The sequence below is a fragment of the Fringilla coelebs genome, assembly GCF_963513975.1.
Source record: "Fringilla coelebs genome assembly, chromosome: 1".
In the NCBI taxonomy this organism is placed as follows: domain Eukaryota; kingdom Metazoa; phylum Chordata; class Aves; order Passeriformes; family Fringillidae; genus Fringilla; species Fringilla coelebs.
In genome coordinates this window covers 61,420,218-61,440,498 of record NC_140028.1, presented here as the reverse complement: position 1 = coordinate 61,440,498, position 20,281 = coordinate 61,420,218, and the positions used below count along the sequence as shown (strand labels likewise).

The following is a 20,281-nucleotide window of genomic DNA, read 5'->3' as shown; positions in this document are numbered from 1 at the left end:
AGAAAGTCATGAAAGGATTTAATATAAGCCTAGCAGCAATCCCTATATACTAGCACAAAATTTACCACCATCCTCTAATCTTGTCAAAGCCAAGACAAGAGGCTTTCCTCCTTTCCAAACACACTCGAATTGCACACTTCCAAGGGCTAGAAGCAGACAAGTTCTTCCTCCCAGAAAGCAGAGGCTTCATGGCAGTGTTAAGTTGCTTTAAATCTGCCTGTCCCATGCTAGCTCCTCACTCAAGCTACCTGTTTTCTGCCCGAGCTGGCTGAGGGAGCTCAGCCGCTGGGTCGCGTTAGTGCCAGGCAGAGGAGCCAGGGAAGCAGCCTTGGGACAGTCTGACCAACAGCAGAGCCACATCCTCCAGGGCACCATGAGCTACTCGGAGGGGCAGCAGAGTTTCTGCTTCATCCTCTCACCCTCCTTTGGGTGGAGGAGATAAACTGAAGACCTCAAATCACCTTTTCTGCACAGTTTAATAAAATTTACCCTACTCTCTCAGACTCCTAGATGACCATTGTGAAAATCTGCTCAGCTCAACCAAAAGGAAGAGCAGAAGGAGTTCAGTATTTTCCTTTAATTTGTGCTGCAAACTGCTGTATTATTCAATATATCAAATACCTTTGACAACAGCAGTAAAATCACATTGTTCTTGTTTAGAAATACGATGTTTTGAAAAAATAAAGTCAATGCCTCTGCTGCAAAACAAACAGGAGAGTTATTGAAGAACCAAAAACAAGACATGAAGGAATTGAACTCAAACTTTTGTAACTCTACCCACTCTAGAAGGCTGAGCAGAGAGTTAAAAGTTTTAGGTAGCTGGAAATAGCTGCTGCCTCAAAGCCAGTTTTTGTGTTTAACACATGTGGTTAGACAGCCAACAACCATTCCCGGGGATTATCTGCTCAGAGTATGAAAGACAATAAAACAACCCACCATTGCTTTTTCAGGCAGACCTGGGCATGATTCCCATAAGCACATTTTTATTTTAAAACTGAGTGACTGCTCTGATTTTATAATACAAGAAAGCTAAGCACAGATGTTGGTACTTAGAGCTGCACAAAACTTTGCCAGGTAAATAACAAACTGCAGAGTTATGAACTGCTTCTGAACATGCACAAATATATTGCATGGCACAGCAGTTTAAATACATTAGTCACTGTATGCAGTTGAAGAAAAACAGCATCTTCTAATCTTTACATTAAAACAAGCCAAATCCAAAACCCAACCAGGTAAATGCACATTTTTCCCCTGTTGATTTTGGATCAAGCTTTAAGTGAGAACTGAAGCAGACAGCAGTTTTAACCACTGGAGGAGGAAAGCAATGACTGGTGTTCAGTGCTGGTTTACTGTAACAGTAATGGACTATTAAAAAATATAACTACAAAAGAAAAGACATACCAAGTTTCTGAAGGTGCTACTTGATGGGTTTTTACTATACTATCAGTTTTCTAGACTGCAAAATGCAAGACAACACAGATATCAGAAGTCATTAGCCTTCTCTAACTTCCATCCATGTCAATCAACAGCTGCAGTTAATTGTTGGTTTTACTAATTTATGATGTAAGGCCCTGCTCCATCTTGCTGTGGAGTGTGGTTTAGTGTAATGGCTATTAGAATGTTCTTCAGCTTGTTCAGATTTTTTTTTTGCCTTTCCTGTTCCTGCAGGAGGTGTAATACTTGACAAAGTTAACCTGAAATATAAATTTGCCACCTGCCACTTCAGCGCTTCATGTGTCTCCTACTTGCAGGACATATACAATGACACCATTTAAACCTTTACAAAGCTTTAAAATTAACTTTACCGATGGAAAGATTGTGAATTTGATCTAGAATTTGCTTTATGATTGACAAAGTGCCCCCCCCCTTTATTAATTTATTGTTATTTTTATAGAATCAGAACACGCCTCCTGTTGTGGACAAAACAGAACGGCTTCTCAGGTGAGTTCTGTTGCCCTCAGTCTGGCATCAGGATGAGACCAGACAGGCTGTGCACCACCTCTCCCACCTCCTTGGCAACTTGAGCTACAGCAGCTTCTCTGTCACTGCCATGCAAACCCTATAAACCTGGCTGACCCTGGTAGGAAGTGAAGGTCTGGACACCAGCAGCCTCCATCAGTTCTCCCAGTATCAGAATCATTACCCTGGACTTACTGCAGTGTGCTCAGTTAACCACTCTGTTCACTCTGCTTGCCACACTTGGTCCTAGACATACCACTTGGAAAAAAAGCACTGCCCAGACTACTGACAGGGTGATCAGCTTGTTCATTTTGCCACACTTCCTTGAGTTTCTGAACTTTCTAGATTGAATACGCCCCAGTAGGTAACACAAGCAAAAGAGGAGAAATTCTCAAATCTCTTTTACTTGGTAGACCTCCACTTACAACCTTGTATCCCACCCCACAAAGTTCAAGGAGTCATTTGAGGCAGGTTTACAATGAAGAACTCATTATAATTGTGCTACTCATTCCATTCTCTTTAGAATGTTCCAATACAGATCAGTTTGAGCACATACTGTGCCTCTGTGAGACAGGCATTAAAGCAAGATTTGATAATAATTTAATTCCATTTAATCATACAAGAAATAATGTAATGTGTTCACAGTATGTAACACTAACACCTTTCAGTTTTTCTGGTTTATATTTCTGCTTGAATTCATTGGTTACACTTAAATATTTTTGCAGTATACAAGAGATTGTTTCAAGTGCTGTTAAGTCAAACACAGACCAAACAGCCTTGAAAAACATGATCAGCACCATCAGATGAGCTCTTCCTTGATGCAGGTCTTGGGTAAAATGCAAAAGTTATTATGGAGCAAGTCAAAGGCATCCTCAAGTTGCTGCATTGTTCTAAGGTCTTTGAGACATCTATCCCTTCCACAGCAGCAGGCACCTTCCATAGGGAGTTCTGTGTATGTCTGGTATCAGTTACAGCTCAGTGAACAAATCCTCATGCTCAAAGCATCAGTTGTAAATCACTACTGTGCTAACAAAGCCAAAAGAGCCACGTCAGTTTACAACACAGGACATGACCCATACTTGCAGCCTGGGAAAGCAAGTCAAAGGAAAACTGCTTTTTCTTTTTATAGCCTGGTTCTCTAATTAAGATTTTTGTCCACACTGTAATTTTGTATTGGAGGGGGAAAAAAAAGAGCACCATATACTTTAAGCAGGCAAATCACTATGAGCTACAAAAACTTGCTACAGATTAATTTACTCAAACATAACCTGCAAATGTCCCAGATTCTTCAAGACTCAAAACCTATGAACAGCAATTGTTGCAAGCACTCTGGGAACACAAATCCTAGTCCTTATTAAAATGGCTGGCTAATAAGCACTAACAACCCCTGTGTGGGACTACTGTGATCCTGAAAAATTTGAAGCTCGGGAGATTTGAACCAAAAAAAAAAAAAAAAAGAGGGAAAGGGGAATAAAACAGCCATCCCATACCTGGACATCAACCCAGCCTGGCAGGAAGAGTCCAAGCAATAAGCACAATGTTTACCTCCAGGGACAAGTGAGAGAAAGACTTTAGAACTGAAAAAGTGAAAGACTAAGCTCAGATGAAAAACATCATACTAGCAAACTGTTGCTTGATTATTGTGCAAAGACTAAGCTACCTAATTTGCCACTCTGAGAATGTTTTAAGCGTTTTAACACGACTGTGAAATTGACCTGACAAGAAAAAGGGTAACTCAGCTATAAACTGGGAAAACAGACAGGATGACTAATCATGCAGTTGATAAACAGTTTGCTTTGCTAGAAAAAGAGACCTGACCTTCAACTATTCGGCCCTCCTGTGCCTGCATACGTCTGCTCTGTTCCCTGAAACTCTCCCTACTCTACAACACAGAGAACAACCTCTGGCAGCCAGCTCCCAGGACTACTCCCACTGAAAAGCAGTGATCCCTGCTCTAACAGCCTAGAGAGTCCATGCTCTGCAGTCTCCTTGAAAGACCCAAGAGAGCACTGCTCACATATTTTACCAGCATCCCTGTCATGCTAATTTCCTGCCTCTGAAGTCAGAATTTAGGGTGCAGGCACACCTCATTCCCCTGAATGGCACAATGATTTCTTGGTGCTAGCCACCTTGTTCTCTTGCGCAGGTCTCCGACAGAAGGACCAGCACTGCTCTATCACCCCAGAAGAGCAAAGGAAAAAAAGATGAAAAGTTCACCTTCATTCTTGAAGGGAAAATTTTCTAAAGGCTTTGTCTAAGCAAAGGAGATGAGCATGACTGTTAGGGACCATCATCCACAAGCACAAATCTCAAATGTTAACTCAGGAGTCCCTTATGAAAGTTAGCACTAAGCGAAGGGATGGGCCAGAATTTACTGTTCCCTTCAGCTTTATAGAGGGAGAAGGTGTGCTGGGAAAGATTTCAGGCTTTGCCACACGTCAGGAAGAACAGGCCTGTCCTCCTTCATTCGTCAGCATGATCCTTTCATTGAGCAACAGGTAAAACAAAAGCTTTTTAAAAAGGAAATATTGCCCTTTTCCATTAAGGTTAAAAGTTAGAAACCTTAATAACCAGCACACTTCTCCTAGAAGAAAAGGGAGAATTTTTTTCAATAAGTAGAGTTCTCCAATTTGCCTGTTTCTGTGATCAGCATTTCAGTGGCAAGCCCCTCCCAATGCAGGGTTAGGTCAGTGTTTCAGCAGTCTGTCCAGAGCACAGAGACCTGTGTTCTGAACAGGACTGACCCAGAGACACAGATAAACTTAAACTGAAGCAGGCATGACAAAGTCATGCAAAGGATTTCTAATGCCTTGACCCACCATGAACATTCACAGGCCCTAATCAGATTTGTGACACACATTTGCACTTTCTGCACAAGAACAAGGAGCAAGTTTTCTCCCACAGATATTTCCACTCACCTAATAGGTCAACTAAACAAACTGTTCTAAACCCTCTTCTCAATTGGCTCTTTGAGCATCTAAAAATCACATCTTAAAGGTGTCAGACAATATGCTCTGAACAGAGAGAAGCCACACAGTCCTAGATGTATTTGACGACACCAAATCAAACACACTCCACCAGCTCACACCAATGAGCAGGTTGGAACCTCTTGCTAAATCCTTATCAGTACACAGCAAGAGTCCAGGCCAAAAAAAAGCCACATGACTGCTCCAAGTCTCAAATCAAGTCTTGTTTCTGAATCTGTTGCTGATGAGATTTTAATTCCAAAAGCCCCGTGCCATAAATCACTACATGGCTGGAAAAAAAAACAAAACTGTGGAGGAAGTGTTAACACAGTGTTAGGTTCCCCTGGGATTTAAGGAGCTCTGTGAGAAGACACCTTATTATAAAAGCCAATCCTCTTCTGAAGAAACTGCCAAACGAGGTCCTTAAGGAGAATAACACACAGGCCTTAAACCTGATGTTACCGTGACATTCAGGCAGCTCTTCCCAAGGTTTGCTTGATGATTCAAAATGGGAAGAATCAGCATTCCTTAGTATAAGGACAGAGGAGCAAAAAATCATTGTCTGCCAGGTTAACAGAGTCAAACAAGACGTCGTTTGTGTCAATTTTTTTTCCTTTCAGAACTACACATCTGTGTGCATTCACACACAGGCACGAATACCTTGGGTGTGACACTGACTATCAAGATGGATAGATAAGATCTCTAAATGTGAAGCAGTAGTACTAAGATGCCCTCCCTCCACCAAGGGGAATGGTGCACCTGGCATGCTCAGGTGATGACAGGGTACCAGCAGCACAAGGTACATTCACCTCAGCATGGTATCCTCCAAACACCTTACAGGCAGCAGTGCAGTCCCTCCCTGCCATGAAGCCATGCCATTCCTGCCAGCTGCAATGAAGTGCCTGTGAGGAAGAGCAAGATGGCTCCTCGATGCCTCTTACAGGGTTCCAGCCTTGAAATGGGTGCCACAAATCCACTCTCCCCCTTGCTGCAGCACACTTTGAGGCACTGAAATGAAACTGCATCTTACCTTGTCTTTGGATAAAAACCCTGAGCAGTGGATGAGCACTTGACACAGCCTTGAAGAAGTTGTCATCATTATTAATAGGGAGAAGGTCTCCATGCACATCAGCATATCCGATCATCACTTCCAGGTTGGCTATGTGATGGATGTGAAGAATTAGTTTGTAGAAGTCTTCAAACTTTCCTGGCTTGTAGCGATCCAGAGAGAACCTTCTGAACTCTGCCCCAAACTGCAAGAGAAAGCAAAGAGAGCATCAGCAGATGGGTCACCACAGGCCAACACTCCAGCTTGGCATTTGAACGTGGTATGGATCACCTCTCTTCACAGAATTAGAGAGCCACAGGATCAATCAGGTTGGAAAAGACTTCTGAGATCGAGTCCAACTTCTACTATTCAAACCTATTCTGTGGTGAATACAGTCACATGTTGGTGCTTACAAGTCTACTAGTGGCCTTTTAGGTCCCCCCATCAGAACATAACCATGGCTACCAAGACATCACAGGTACACCCAAGTGTTCCACGTTAAAAGAAATCACATTTTTAAAATATTAAGTTTTCATTAAATGCTCTAGAGGATAACTGCATTTATAAGACTTAACTTTGAAGGTCCATCACTTACTATCATCATCTTAGGCATCCACAGAACCATCCCTCACCAAAGCAGAAGTATTCACTCTACTGCTTTCAAAAGAAGTTACTCAGCTATTCAAACAACCTTATAAAAATTCTTTGCACATTTCCCATCAATACTACTGGGATCCCAACCACAAGACCTTTAAGGAAGCATGGTATGTGAGCACACAGCTTGTTATTAGAAAATTCACTCACTCTACATGACCCCTGAATTTCCTGGCAAACCATGCAGCAGAAGGAAAGTTAGTTTTCATGGCTTTATTTTTTTTTTGTCACTCCACTGGTTTTTATTTTTAAAGCTTTACAAACCATTAAGTGCTTGTCAAAAAAAAAAATAGCATGGGTAGGAGGGTGTGATTTGGCACAAGACAATAGAAAACGTTATAAATCCATGAAGCTGTTTAAGTAATTCAAAGTGACTGAGTAGAAGATTTCAATGGTCCTTATTTCTGATATTAGAAACAAAATATGCTGTTAAGAATGAGAGGGAAGAATTTGATCTTCTATTTAAGGAAATTATGATAATGACAACAGGCATCTAGTTAGACTAAACAGCTTAAATCACCTTTCTGGTACATTTAATTTAATACTTCAGATTGTACAGTGTGAGTAAACTACTGTTCATAAACCAAACCTCTAAAGCCATCCTAACTCACTCTTGAACACATGGAACCAAGCCACAAATCCAAGAACAAGTAGGCTGTAACTAGGACCTCATGGAAGTTCTTATTTGCAAAGTCAGCCAATACCAGGGCTTGAAACCAAAGACATAAAACTAAAAAGCACACAAAAGAAATAAGAACGGGGAGAATTTTCTCTAGACAAATTCTTCCTCAAAATGGAGAATGACTCGCTTAGAGGTTCTCAGCTGCTAAATCAACTATACATGCAAGCCACTCTTTTGCTGAGACTAACAAAATTATGAATCATCACCATAATCATCTTCAAGCAAAAAGGAAAAAAAGAAGCCAACATAACCCTACTGGCTTTGGGCACAAGCATGTTCTCTAATTACTTCCGCAGTTATGAAAATCCCACTCTTGAGCATCAAAGCCTAGTTGTGATCATCTGAAAGCTTGTTTAGTCAAATTATGCTGCTTGTTTGTAATATTAACTGCTAGTTCCAGTCTGGATTTCAGAGTGCCCATCCAAATGCACACAAAGCGAGCAAACCACAGCTGGTTCCAATGGAGGAAAAAAAGTCCTCCTTTGTCCTCCACCCTCTGCTCCTCTCCAGAAAAATGCGAGCGGCAACTTACTTCTGTGGACACACTTCCAGCTGAAGAGAAAAAGCTGAAGTCTTTTTATTTAAAAAGTAACCTGAAGTTTTCTTTTTCTTAGATTCAAGCTGGAAAAAGCCATCTTCAAGCGTCAAGTTTAACACCTATCTATATGATAAACTGAAGGGGAGGGAACAAGACCTTTGCAGGTCTGGCTTAGAGCTGCATCTACTGTTCTGCACATCTGAAAAGGAACCTGGGATTCCCTTAGCCAAAAAGCCAGGGCGCTCAGACGCCAGTCCCAGTAACCATTTGTTTCCTGGACCATTAGCACACATGGTGCTAATGCACACATACACAGCTGCTGTCCAGTCTTACCCCAGGCAGTACAACACCCACCCCTCACAGCCCCCTTGGACCCATGGTCTGCTGGGGGAACCCGTCCTGCTCTGCCCAACACAGCTCAGGCAGAGCTCGGGACATTGCTCCCAGCAGGAAAGTGACATGGAAAAGGACAGAGGAGAGAACTAAGGATGGTCACTTGCATTTGGCTGGTATGACCCAAAGCTCAGCTTAAGTTGCTGCATGAGAAGACAGCTGGCAAAAGGGCCAAGCCTGCCAGCCTAGCCCCTGCAGGCACACTGGAAACTACTGATCAGTGGAGCCTGGCATGTGGGAATGCCATTGCAGGCTCGGGGCACTGAGGTCTGACAGGAATGTTGTCCAGTCAAATTGACTTGTTCACATGTTCAGCCTTAGGAAAGCCCAGGAGTCAATTTCATTTGCCTGGGAATAGCACAATAGCAAACAAATGCAGAAAATGTCACTTGCGCTTTCTGTATGACCCAGCTTTTTAAGGCAAGGGAGCTAGAAGGTGGTTCTGTAGAGGAGAAGGGAAGAGTCAAGAGATTTAAGCAGATAATGAGAATTACTTTCTTTTTGTTTAAAGGTTAGTATTACTGTAGCAATAGTTTAGCTGATTTATTCACCCTGTGCATATACACAGGCAGCAACCATTGTCAGCAGGTCTTTTCAGAAGAGGGAAAAACTGCTTCAGCTCATTCATCATCCCTAATGAGGCTGATAGAGAGTATCACAGTAATAATGGGGCTTGCAGTGCCACTCAGCTTGGAGACTGGGTGCTCTGCATTGTATTCAGCCAGGATTTCAAGATAACATCCACCGTGTATCTTACAGAAACTACAAATTCTGATAGCCAAAATGACTGATCTGCTTCTCTAAGCCACAAAGTTCATCTTATCACATCCCTTCACAGAAAGATACACAAGGACTGGTGTCTGCCAGCAAAGTCTGCCAGAACAATACTGTATTTCACTGTTTGATAAACTAACAGTTTTAACAAGCAGATTAGTTTTCCATAATGAAGTAAATTACTCAGGCCTATTTAATGCAAATACTGCATCCAGTATTGCAGAAGTCAGAGGACAGGAGGATGGCAGGGTACTTAAAAAGAATTTAGTCTGACAGAGCTTATTATGACTGAAAAAACAACTTAGAAAAAAACTGTACGTTTTGTTTCACAAAAATAACCTCCGCCCCAAGTTCCTCAAAGTATCAGCCAATCAGCCAATTTGTTGTCTGCAGTTTCATGACAAAAAGCACAGAACAAAATGCAACACATCAGGCAGGAACCCCAAATAAAAACAGATGCCCAGAAAAATGTTCTGATAAAAGTTGTGTTAAAGACGAAGGAAGACACAGCTAGCTGATCAAAACTTACACAGGCTGGTCAAGAGCAATCAACTGCTTTCTTTGGCTTTTTTTCTAGCTAAAGGGTACAAGAGGTCAGAGGAGATGAGGGAGCAGGATTTTGAGGTTTGTTTACTTAGAGAGCTGTTGTTTTGTGAAATGAAGGAGTTATTTGCAAGCAAAAGAGGGCAACTCTTTTTTTTTTTTTTCCTTTAAATTTTAAGTTTCAAGATGTTTACAGGGCCAAAAATGAAGCCCTATGTTTATGAGGTGCCATCCCTCTAGTTTATTGCTGGCTTTGAAATCAGGTTATTGTAATAAGAAGACATCAAAGAGCAACATTTAGCAATAAACATGAGTTACATTAGCCACCTACTTCTCCCATAAAGTAAAAAAAATCAAGAACAGAAAGAAAACTAAACACTTTCATCCTTGCCTAGACTGTAATTTTTGCTTACATCTGAGATTTTCAAAACTGGGAAGACCTAATCAGGCATGCTTTATCAGTGACAATGAGCAAGAAAGAGGAGGAGGGAAAATGTAAATGGTTTTGTGCTTGCTGACTTCACCTGGGACTTCAGAGCTCTGCTGTCACATTCATGTCTCTGTATCTTTGTTTCCTTTTTCTCACCCAGTTACACCTTTCCCAGCTCACACAGAATTCTCTGGCTCTGCTCCCAGCCTCAGAGTCGCTGTCACTAGTGGCAAGAAGCCACCAAGCCAACAGATGCTCCCTGCAACAAGTCTTCTCTTCAATGGCTTGCTCCAGAGCAGCTTTGCTTCACTAAAATTATTGAGCTAGTGGAAAGTGTGAGATTTCATGTTCTGCTCAGATCTTGCTGTTTCTTTCAAGAGAGAGTCACAAGGCCAAGACAGCTTCTCTTCTGTTTGCCCTTCACAGAAATCCCATCAGGGACACAGGTTCAGCCTCAAACTTTTTTCCTGATTGACATCATGCCATACTTCCACCTTTCTTCCTTCTATTCCTTCCTTTTACCCTCCTAAAGAAACACAGCCATCCTTCAGTATCTTAAATGCTTACAATAGTTTCTCCTACCAAAAATACAAAATCTGCGGTTCCCTTCTTTTTCCTGCTTCTCTGACACAATGTTTCACATCTCATTTGGTTTAAAGAACAACCTTTGTAACTCCTTCAACCCTCTCCAGGGGTCCGAAAGGCTCAGCTCAAGACAACACTTTTCTCTCTTCTGCATCTATTTGGAAGATAAATTCTTCTCTCTGTGTTCCCACCACCCTCAGACCACCTTCTGCTCCTGAGATGCACCTTGCATTCAGTCTCACACATGCCTGGCTGTCAGCTCAAGGGCAACTTAAAGCCAAGGTTACTCTTTCCCCTGCCTCACTTACCTTATTTCACAACTTTTGAAAACTAGACCACTACACTGCTTATTTTGCCTCACGTGGCAGTCTGTGAAAACAGTCATCCACAAAAACAAATTTTTCAGCCTGTTTGTTTGGAACCATCCTCCCTTTCTTTGCCAGCCCTGCTCCAGTAGTTCCTCTCCTATCAGGCCACCCATGTGGCTGCTTTCTCCCGAGCATCTCTGTCAGCACTGCCTCCAAGCAGCACACTGCCAGCCTTCCTCGCTGCCTCACCTCCCAACATTGAAACCCCCACTGCCACTCTCCTTCAAGAAACAATTGTTTGCAGGAAAGCAAAGCCTTTAAAATAAATCTGTGATTTAAGTGCCAAGTCTACCTTTCCAAAAGCAAGTATCTTCCTTTTTTAATTCCAGTCCCCTGCAGCTCTGGGAACAAACCAAAGTCTGTCTGCAAATGACGTAGACCGAGATGATCCTGTGCAACACACACTCTATCACACCACAGAGCTTAAGCACAAACACAGCACAGGGTGCATACAGCCGTGGCATGTCACCATCAGCATCAGGGAGAAAAAGAAGATTTGGCACCTTGCCACCCAGAGGGACAAAGCAATCGGGTCTGGTCAACAGCGTAGCTTCCTGCAGAAAGGCAGCCCTGCCCTACTCCAGGTCTCCAGCGAGAGCAAACCACTTTCAGAGCACTTACTGAGAGGTATCCACATGGATACAGGAAATCTGCAGCCAGTAAGGGCTCTGGCTGGTTGCAAACTTATTCAAGATCCTTTTAGCTGCCGCCAGAGGCTTCCCCATGAGTTCAGTGCCAGCAACAGCTGCAGAGAAGTAATTTGATGCAGATGCACGCACACCCCTGGCCAGACCTGAAGGGGGACTGGAAACAGCTGTGCAGTGTGGAAGCAGGAGGGATGGCACAAGGCTGGGTGGCCCTGGGGCTGGTGCACCACACCAGCCATTTCTGCTTGAATGAACTTCAGGCATTTCCAATGGGAACTGGAATACCTCTGTACAAGGGGATTTTGTCTTCATTTAGAGGAGGAAACGTCTCCCAAGGTACATTTCATCTTTTAACTCGTGGCCTGCCATTGTAAAGGTAATTAGGGGCAAGCAGTGAATCCTTGGGAAACCTTTCTTGGTTCCTAAAAGCTCAGATTAAGTGCACACAAAGTCTCTCAGAAAGGGAATGATAAGGGACTACAGAGGAAGGCACTATTAATTGCACCTCTGAAGCACTCCTTGGAGGTGGCTCATCCTGGAGCCTGTTAGACAGAGCCTCCACAGGTATTTTTACCTCACACAGGAGACATTCCTTTCTGACTTGGCTGTAAATAACATTTAATTTTCTGAGGTGCTCTTTAAAGTTGAAAGATCCATTGTTCAGTGTCCTCTAGGATGTTTCAGTGTGGCGAGACTAAATTTGAGAAGACTACTCACATAAGACAGACTGGCTGGACGAAGTTTTAAGCAGATCAGAAATTCCCAAGTTACTAGACTAAAAATGTATTGCAAACAGGAGAGATCCTGCTGGAGGCAAGAGCAAGAATGGGAAAGCATGGGAATACTGAAACACAAGATGGCAGCTGGTCAATACCATCCATCCAGTTAGCACAGCTGGTACTCAAGCCCATTCCAATATACTTGCTTCAGGAACATTGCTGGAGGAGCTACCATCTTTCTGTGACCAGACAGACCTGAAAGGACATCAGACCTGAGCACCAGAGCACATCCTCCACCACACCATGCTCTGTGACACCAGGTAGCTCAAAGCAGTGTTCCAGCCTTCCCTGGATCTCCTAGAGCTACTACTGCTCCCACAGTGCCAGAGCACAGGTCAGAGCAGTGAGTTACACTGTGCAGGTGCTTACTGCAGCTGTCTCCTGAACAGAACTATCCCAAGATGACTTGTTTGTGCCACACTTTTCAGCTGAGAGGTTTGGCTTCTCGTCTGTGAAGGGCAGCAAGCCTGCACAGAACCTGCTGCTGTGGCTCAGCTGAAAGCTGCGGTCACTTTCTCTCATGACACCTAGCAGACAGACTTAGGGTTACCAGCTATGACCACTTCAGAAAGCTATCCTACTATGAAGAACAAAGATTTGTCTGTAATGAGAGGGGAACCAGGAGTTTAGTAGGTGCTATTTAGCACACCAGAACAAGCACAATACCTGCTGTGAAAAGCCCAGCAAACTGGGAGGAAAAGGAACAGAGGCAACACTTCTTAAGAGATTCATGTTTACAGTCTCCTTCTCTTGACACGTTTTGCAACAATCCAGACTGTCTCAAGTTGCTATTACTGTGGCACACTGTCTTCATTTGAAAGGGGGAAGCACTGCGGTTTTCTGAGTCCGTGCCACATTTGGTTTGCATATAATCAAATATGTTTTCAAGCTCAAAAACAGAAGTTAAATCAGATGGTTACGGGGCTTTTTACTGCACTTATTTCAGTTTTATGCCAGGTATGACAAGTATGACCTTAGCTTGGAAGAATCTGAAGTACTGCTTAAAAACTTTAAGCAGACTTAAAGTCTGTTTTAACATTCTGTAGCATTTAAAAAGAGCGCTGCTTTTTGATCTATTTTGAAGCGTGCTACGCATGGAAAACTTTTCTTAAAACTTCAGAAGGCCTGCACAGCTTCAGAGTCAGAGCGAAATCAAAGTACACAAGGCTGGAAAACACAATTTGTAGACCTCTGTCAGTTAACACCAGACAGTGCAGAACCAGACCTTTAAAATCTCTTCAGAGGAGGCTATTAAAAGTAAGCTTGCTCTTTCTGCTATTGCTGCAGTTTTAACGCTGCTTGATGTTACACTTTACACACTTCAAACACACAATGTGTATACCTACACTGCCATAGCTGAACAGTCATGTAATACCAGCAACTCTGGCAGGGAGGAAGATGCAAAAGGTTTAAACCATCAATCTTTATGCAAGAGCACAGGCACACTTCTTTTAAGAAGGGGGGACAACACGTGAGCAGGACAAAGCACCCACAAGCTCTTTGAATGCTACATCCATCTGCCAGCTGGGCAGGCTTGCTAAAGCACTGACTGCTACATGTGCCTCAGACCAAAACAGTCTTTCAGCTGCTAGTGACTTCGTAAGAGCAGGGAGCACAGCTGATCCCAGACATGCTTCTTGTCTGTGAACACCGTAGCAGTATCGTGTCTGCTCAGGACACATCAGGAAATGATTGAACATTTATTGATAGTCCATTTGCGGCGCCCATCTAAACACCGACATTTAATGAGAGTCAAAACAGGATAAGAAAAGTAAGTATTAAAAAATATGGCCACAATTAACTGGTTCTATTTGTCTTAATGGGTTTGTTTATAGCGGTAGGATGTTAGTCACATTATCGTTAATTTGTAAATCAGTTTGCAATGCAAGAAAACGTGACACTATTAATAAGGCAGAAATGTGACAGTCAGCACGTGAGTCAGGTAGCTGTGCTTCTACAATCCTCAGCCACTATCAAAAGTTCCATTGTCTGAGAGGGTTCATCAACAACAAAGGATTCTTCTGCAAAGCACTTTTATCAGGGAACGATGAGTACATTTAGCCAACTTTGAAATCATGAAAATTAGTTCTGACTAGTACATACAGTTCACTGGAGTTCATATAGTAGTAACAGAAAAACTGTACTCTACTGCTTTTAAGCCAGAAACATGGACCTGTCAGTTTCAAAGTTAAAAAAAAACCTCAAACACACTTTCACAAACAATTCAAAGTGCTATCATTTAAAGGCCCGAGGCAATCTTATACTTCTACTATTCCAAAATTTCTAAGAGATTGGAAAAGAAATACACATTTGGGCTGATAGTTACCCTCCCGTTTGAAAAATGCATATAGTATTCAAGGGAAGAAAAAAATAAAATCTCCTTTCACTCAGAGCAAGACAAAAGAAGATTGGCTACATGGAGTTATAATTCAAGAGAAGTTCCACCACGAATGCAGGAATCCCTATTTTAAAAGCATTTGTTCTTCTGTAGGCTTATATTCATGGGCAAAGAAGCCTGCAACCTCTCTGTAAAGCTAAAGACAGAAAATGAAAAATAGGTTAAGAACTCTGCCTGTGGCCACAAGATCCCAAACAAAACAAACACAAAAAGCCCCACACATTGCAGGCACTGGAGCTCTTCGTAAAAGGGAAAATAGGGGAGAGAAAGGGTCATCTGGAAACCTTTTTCAGAGATTAGAGGCAGTTTCTTGAGAGGGGACAGATACTTCACTTGTCACCCAACAGAGACAAGGAGCCAGTGAGTACTGGACATATGAGAATACCCAGTTGTTCTAAGCCAGCAAGCTAGTGTGTTTTCAGATCCTGTCTAAAAGGGCTGAAGCATTAATCCTGAGCTACAGAGACAACACCTAGATAAGAACTGAGCTTCTAATTTATTTTGTCATGAAAGATGAGATAGAAAGGCTAAGGTATAATTACAATTCAATTAATATTGTCTTATGACATGTGCCAATTCCTAAGCAGATTTCTCTTTACACTTCCTCTTTTCTATCTAGCAATAACTTTTAAGTGTTTTGATTTTAAGGCCAGCTCTCTGAGGATGAAGCAGAGGAAGGGAAAAACCAGGGAGTTGGACAGAAGGGAACTTCCTACAGAAGATGACTGCAGCAATTTCCACCACTGCCATGTCTGAAACAGAGGTGAGCACAGATGGCAGAGGGTTTTCCCCTTCAGTATTTGCTGCCACATTGAGACCCACTAAGCTTTTGTAGCACCTCACAGTAACCCAGAGAAAAGAGACTTGGCATACACCAAAAGGTACAACACAGAGCCACAAAGCTCATCCTTCTGCAATGAATATATCCCTGCCCGTGTTCCCCCCACAAAGTGACAGACAGGAAAAGTCCAGGGACACAGGAATCATGAGCTGAAGCACGCTTTGGGCCATGTTCCCAGCAGGGGTGGAGGGTCAGGCCAGGTTCAGCAGAGCTACAGGCTGGTTCAGACCCGCAAAAATCCAATCATCCACAAACCTCACAGGCCTACTGGACAAAAAAAGAGGAACACCACCTGCAGGTTTGGCCCAATGGCACAAGAAGGATGTTGAAAACTGGAATGAGTTCAGCCATCAAGATGCCCCCTCCTTCTTCTCCTCCTCCCCCCTCCACCCCCACCACTTCCAACACACAGATACACACTCTTTGTTTTTAACAACCCTCTGGCACACATCAAGAACCTTGTAACTTAAGGATACTTGGGGATTTCCAGAGAAGTATCTTACCCGGCATAGTACTTAGCACTGACAAACTCTCCCCTTTCAATAATCAAGGGCACAAACTGACTTTCAAGAATTTGTTTTTTAGAGAAAATGGAAGAAATTCAGAAAACCCAGAAAAATCAGATTTCACAGGAGCCAGTTTTGCATTGTGACTAATGCAAGACACCAGCAGGATGCTGGTTTATCCTTAAGGAAGGAACCACCTGGTAATCATAACAGAGGCAGGGATATCAAAACCCCAGCATCTGCAAACTATCTCCCATCCAACACGCCACAACCATTTTTTTCCCAGAGCTCCTTCTGATCCAACTCAATCTTCAGAGGAGAAAAAGCTATTTCACACCATTGTGTAAAAGCAGCACTCTCTCACACTCAGCTCCTCTGCTAAAAGGGATTCCACCTGCCCACGGACTGCCACTTCCCCAGCCTTTGAAAAGCCACCAAGAATCCCTTGATCCCCAGCCAGCAGCATGCCCTGGCGCAGAGGCTGAGCTGCACCCACCTCCACTCACCTGGCAGCCTGTGCTCTCAGGCGATAGCTGCAAAATCATGAGTTCTCAGACTCAACTTTCAAGTTCTCAGGCAAGCCCAGGCAGGCCTCGTACTTACAAAACACAAGCAACTAAGTGTTTAAAAGGTTGACTATGTAGGGCTACCAAAAGTAGCATTACTGAACCATTTTGTTCCCCCAGCCTCAGATAGTCCATGCAAACAAAAAAATCTCAACTCTGTATTTCTAGATGATTACAGCACATCAACACGGTGATCCACAGGGACAAGGCTGCCAGCATGACAACCCACCCTGCAAGAGCACTGTGTTTTTGTAAGAGTTATCAGGTTTTCGTACAGCATCTTGCCAGGTACCATTGGCCAGAGCTTTTCACTGGACCTCCTTCAGATCACTGAAGAGTAACTCTGTGAGAGGGAGCCTGTGAGCTTTACAGGCAAAATAAAACTATCTTGCAAGGTCAGCACTGACAGCCTGCTGCATCAACAGCCTAGCTGTTATTGTGCCCAAGTCATGCTAACAGTAAAACTCACCAGCACCAGGAAATTCAACAGCACGGCTTCCACTGACACACGCTGCAGGTTCACAGATCATCGCTGGGTGCAGGCCCTCAACAGGGTATTTTCAATTTAGCTTCTATTTCAAGTTTACTTCCAATGCAGTAGAATTCTTCATACTAATTTCTGGGCCACCAGCAGTGACAACCCTGAGCTAGGGAAGGCCTTCAGTCCCACCCATGTAAGTTTATTTTCCTTCCCTCCAAAAATCCACGATCATTCCTAGGCTTACAATCTCCCTATACATCACTCTGTGTCCGTAGAACCAGGGAGGATTCACTTACAGAATTCCTGCAGCTCTAAGGGAAGCTATGAGCTCTTTATTAAAAGGTTGCTTTCTTTCTGTTAACAGGACAAACTCAAGCTATGGCAACACTGAAGTAGAAGAGAGATGATGAACTTAAAAATTCTCCTATGTGGTCAAGGCTTTAGTTTAACACTCATAGAAAGTAAGGGGTATAATTCAGAAGACAGGATCTGGGGCGTTTGGGAGCCACAAGGAATGTTGTGGGTGGGTTACATCTTAGAACCAGTACAAGCCGAACCAAAACTTTCCAGCTATGGAAGCAGAATGGAACTTTCTAGGCCAGTTGAGCCCTTTCAAGTGGCAACAGCATGTTAGGAAATAAGGGCCTGAACCCTTTCAGGTGCCATGTTTAGAAATGAGCAGTGGCTCCCTTGGATACGAGGTACTTCTCCCTCTGAACCCATCTCTGTTCCGTGAGTTGCTCAAGGCCATTTGATCTGAACACAAATTTTAACAGCAAAAATGGACAAAAATGAGCAGCACCAAGCAGAGAGTCCCAAACACATCACATCCAACAATCTTTTCAGCAGGTGATCAGGGACTCCAGGAAAGGATAACGTTATCCATACTCTTTTCAGCTTATGCATTACTTACACCTTGCCTGTTATATGCGTATAAAACACGGGCTTTCAGGGAGATTTCTCGGTTTTGCTTAATTGCTATTCATATGTGTCCTCAGAGGCAAGATTTTGATGGGCTGGTTCAACCGAGAGCGACCAAAATGTGCTGAGGAGAGCTGAGCACGACCAGCGTCAGGCACAGCCACCCGACACCATCCTTTGCGGCGGTCGGCTCCGGCAGCCCTGCCGATCTCGGCTCCTGCCCCAGCACCACCAGCGTGCACAAGCCGACGCCGGTGCCGGCATCCCGGCACAGCCGCCGCAGGAGGGGGAAGCTTCCCGCAGGTCTCCCTCCGGCTCCTGCTGCTCGCACCTACGGCAGCACCGGCGGGGGGACCCGGCCCTTCTCCCTCCCTGTCCTCCGCTCCGCTCCTCAGAACGCGTCGGGGCACCCATCCCGCCTACCAGGAGCCGGTCGGAGCACCGGGGGGCTGAAACGCCCCGGGGCGGGGCGGGAGCGGCACCGCCGCCGCGCCTCCCGGTGCCCCCGGGCCGAGCCCCATCCCGCCCGCCAGGCGAGGCCAGCGGCGCTTCCCGAGCCGCCGCACAAAGTTACCGCCGGAGTCCCCGCGGCGAAACAAAAGATGGAGCAGGAGCGGCGGGCGGGGAAGGGTCGCGCCGCCGCCTCGGCCGGGCAGGGGCGGCTCGCCGGGAGCTGCGCCCGGAGCGCTGATCCCGCCTCTCCGCCGGCCGCCGCCAGCCCGTCCCCGCTCTGCTAAGCCCGGGACTCGGCTCCGGCCGCACGGGGCGGGGAGGGGAGACACGGGGGAAGGGGGCGGGGGGCTCCATTCATTTTCGGGAGCACCACCGGGCAGGGGCGCTCCCGGCCGAGGCCGCGCCGCGGTCCGCTCACCTTACTCTTCACTTCCACCGCGCTGCACTCCAGATACCGCAGAGTCTGAGATTTGTTGAAACTCCGGTTCATCTTCCCGGCCCCGCTGCCTCCCCTTCCCGCGCCGCCGCCTCCCCCCACGAGCCGCCGGCCCCGCTCGCGCCGCGCTCCGCTCCTGCGGCCACTTTGTTCCCGGCGCGCGCGCGCCAACGGCAGCGGCGGCGGCCGCAGGATCCGCGCGGGGCTCGCGCTCCGGCTGGGCCGGCGGCGGGCGGGCGCCTGGGCCGGCGGGACACGCCCCGGACACGCCCCGGACACGCCCCCGCTCGGCCCGGACACGCCCCCGCTCGGCCCGGACACGCCCCCGCTCGGCGGCCGCCGGGCTCCGGCGCTCCCGGCGGAGCTGCTTCGCGGCAGGAATTGGTGCGGGAAGCGGCGTCCCGGGCGGCCGGTGGGCCCCCCCGCCGCGGCCGCGCACGAAGCACAAAGCGCCCCCGCGGCACCGCCCGCCCGTGGCTCGCCGGGTGCCCCCCAGCGGTGCCCGTTGTGCGCCATAAAAGAGACCCGCACAAACTTTTCCAGACAGCGCTGATTGTTCTTGAAAGAGGGTTGGGATCTGAAAAGTGCTGCGAGTCATTAATTTGAGACCACAGATCACCAGGTTTGGGAGGAGAGTTTCCACCACGCCCTCCTTGAAATAAATCGGTGGACTGCCTCCCTCTGCTTGCAGCTCTCACTAATTAGTTAGGTTATTAATTCGAGAATCTCGAAGTAACTCAACTTCTTTACGTCTTCTGCCAAGGTTTTTTTTTAATTTTTCCAGACCTTTTTCCTCCAGTCAGCATCTTTTAGTCACTGGGAGTCTTTGAAAGTAGTGGTTTTTTCCTACACAATCCTGCCCAAAACATCAAGTCGTGATGTACAGAAGCTCAGGACACGGTGCAGACCTGTGCAACCAGTTTTCTGCCGCTCAACTTTTCCTAGGATCATCTGCCCGTCTAAGCAAGGAGCACAAAGCCCTAACAGACGTTAAAAGCCACCCATCTCTTCTCCAGGCTTGCTGGGCAGGTATCAAGGCAGTGATGGGAATAACCACGAATTTAGGGGAAAAAGACAAGAACTGAGTTGACTTTTCATGCAACTCCAAAAAGGAGGATCAAAGCGCATGCCCCAGATACAAACCAGCTCCATCTTATTGGAAAATGGACCTGAAATGAAGCCACACGTTCTGGGCTTGCACTGTGTTTGGAAGGCTTGCTGTAAGTTAAACTGCAAAAATAAAGTCTAGAGAGCTGAGAAAGGAAATGTTTGTATGAACTTGCTCTTTCCTCTTTTCATCTTAGCATGAGCAA

The 20,281-nt window shown here is 45.3% G+C and overlaps 1 protein-coding gene across 1 annotated transcript in view; it reads right to left on the bottom strand.

Moving 5' to 3' along the window:
* The window catches only part of PARD6G (par-6 family cell polarity regulator gamma), a 64,744-nt gene extending 45,586 nt beyond the window's left edge, over positions 1–19,158 (bottom strand). Inside the window, exons 1-2 of the mRNA XM_084225415.1 lie at positions 18,951–19,158; positions 5,956–6,178 (exon numbers count right to left, since the gene is read on the bottom strand). Of these exons, the coding sequence (XP_084081541.1) occupies positions 5,956–6,178; positions 18,951–19,022 (295 nt within the window). The 5' untranslated portion in view covers positions 19,023–19,158. The remainder of the gene's footprint in view (positions 1–5,955; positions 6,179–18,950) is intronic.
* Between the last annotated feature and the right edge of the window lie 1,123 nt (positions 19,159–20,281).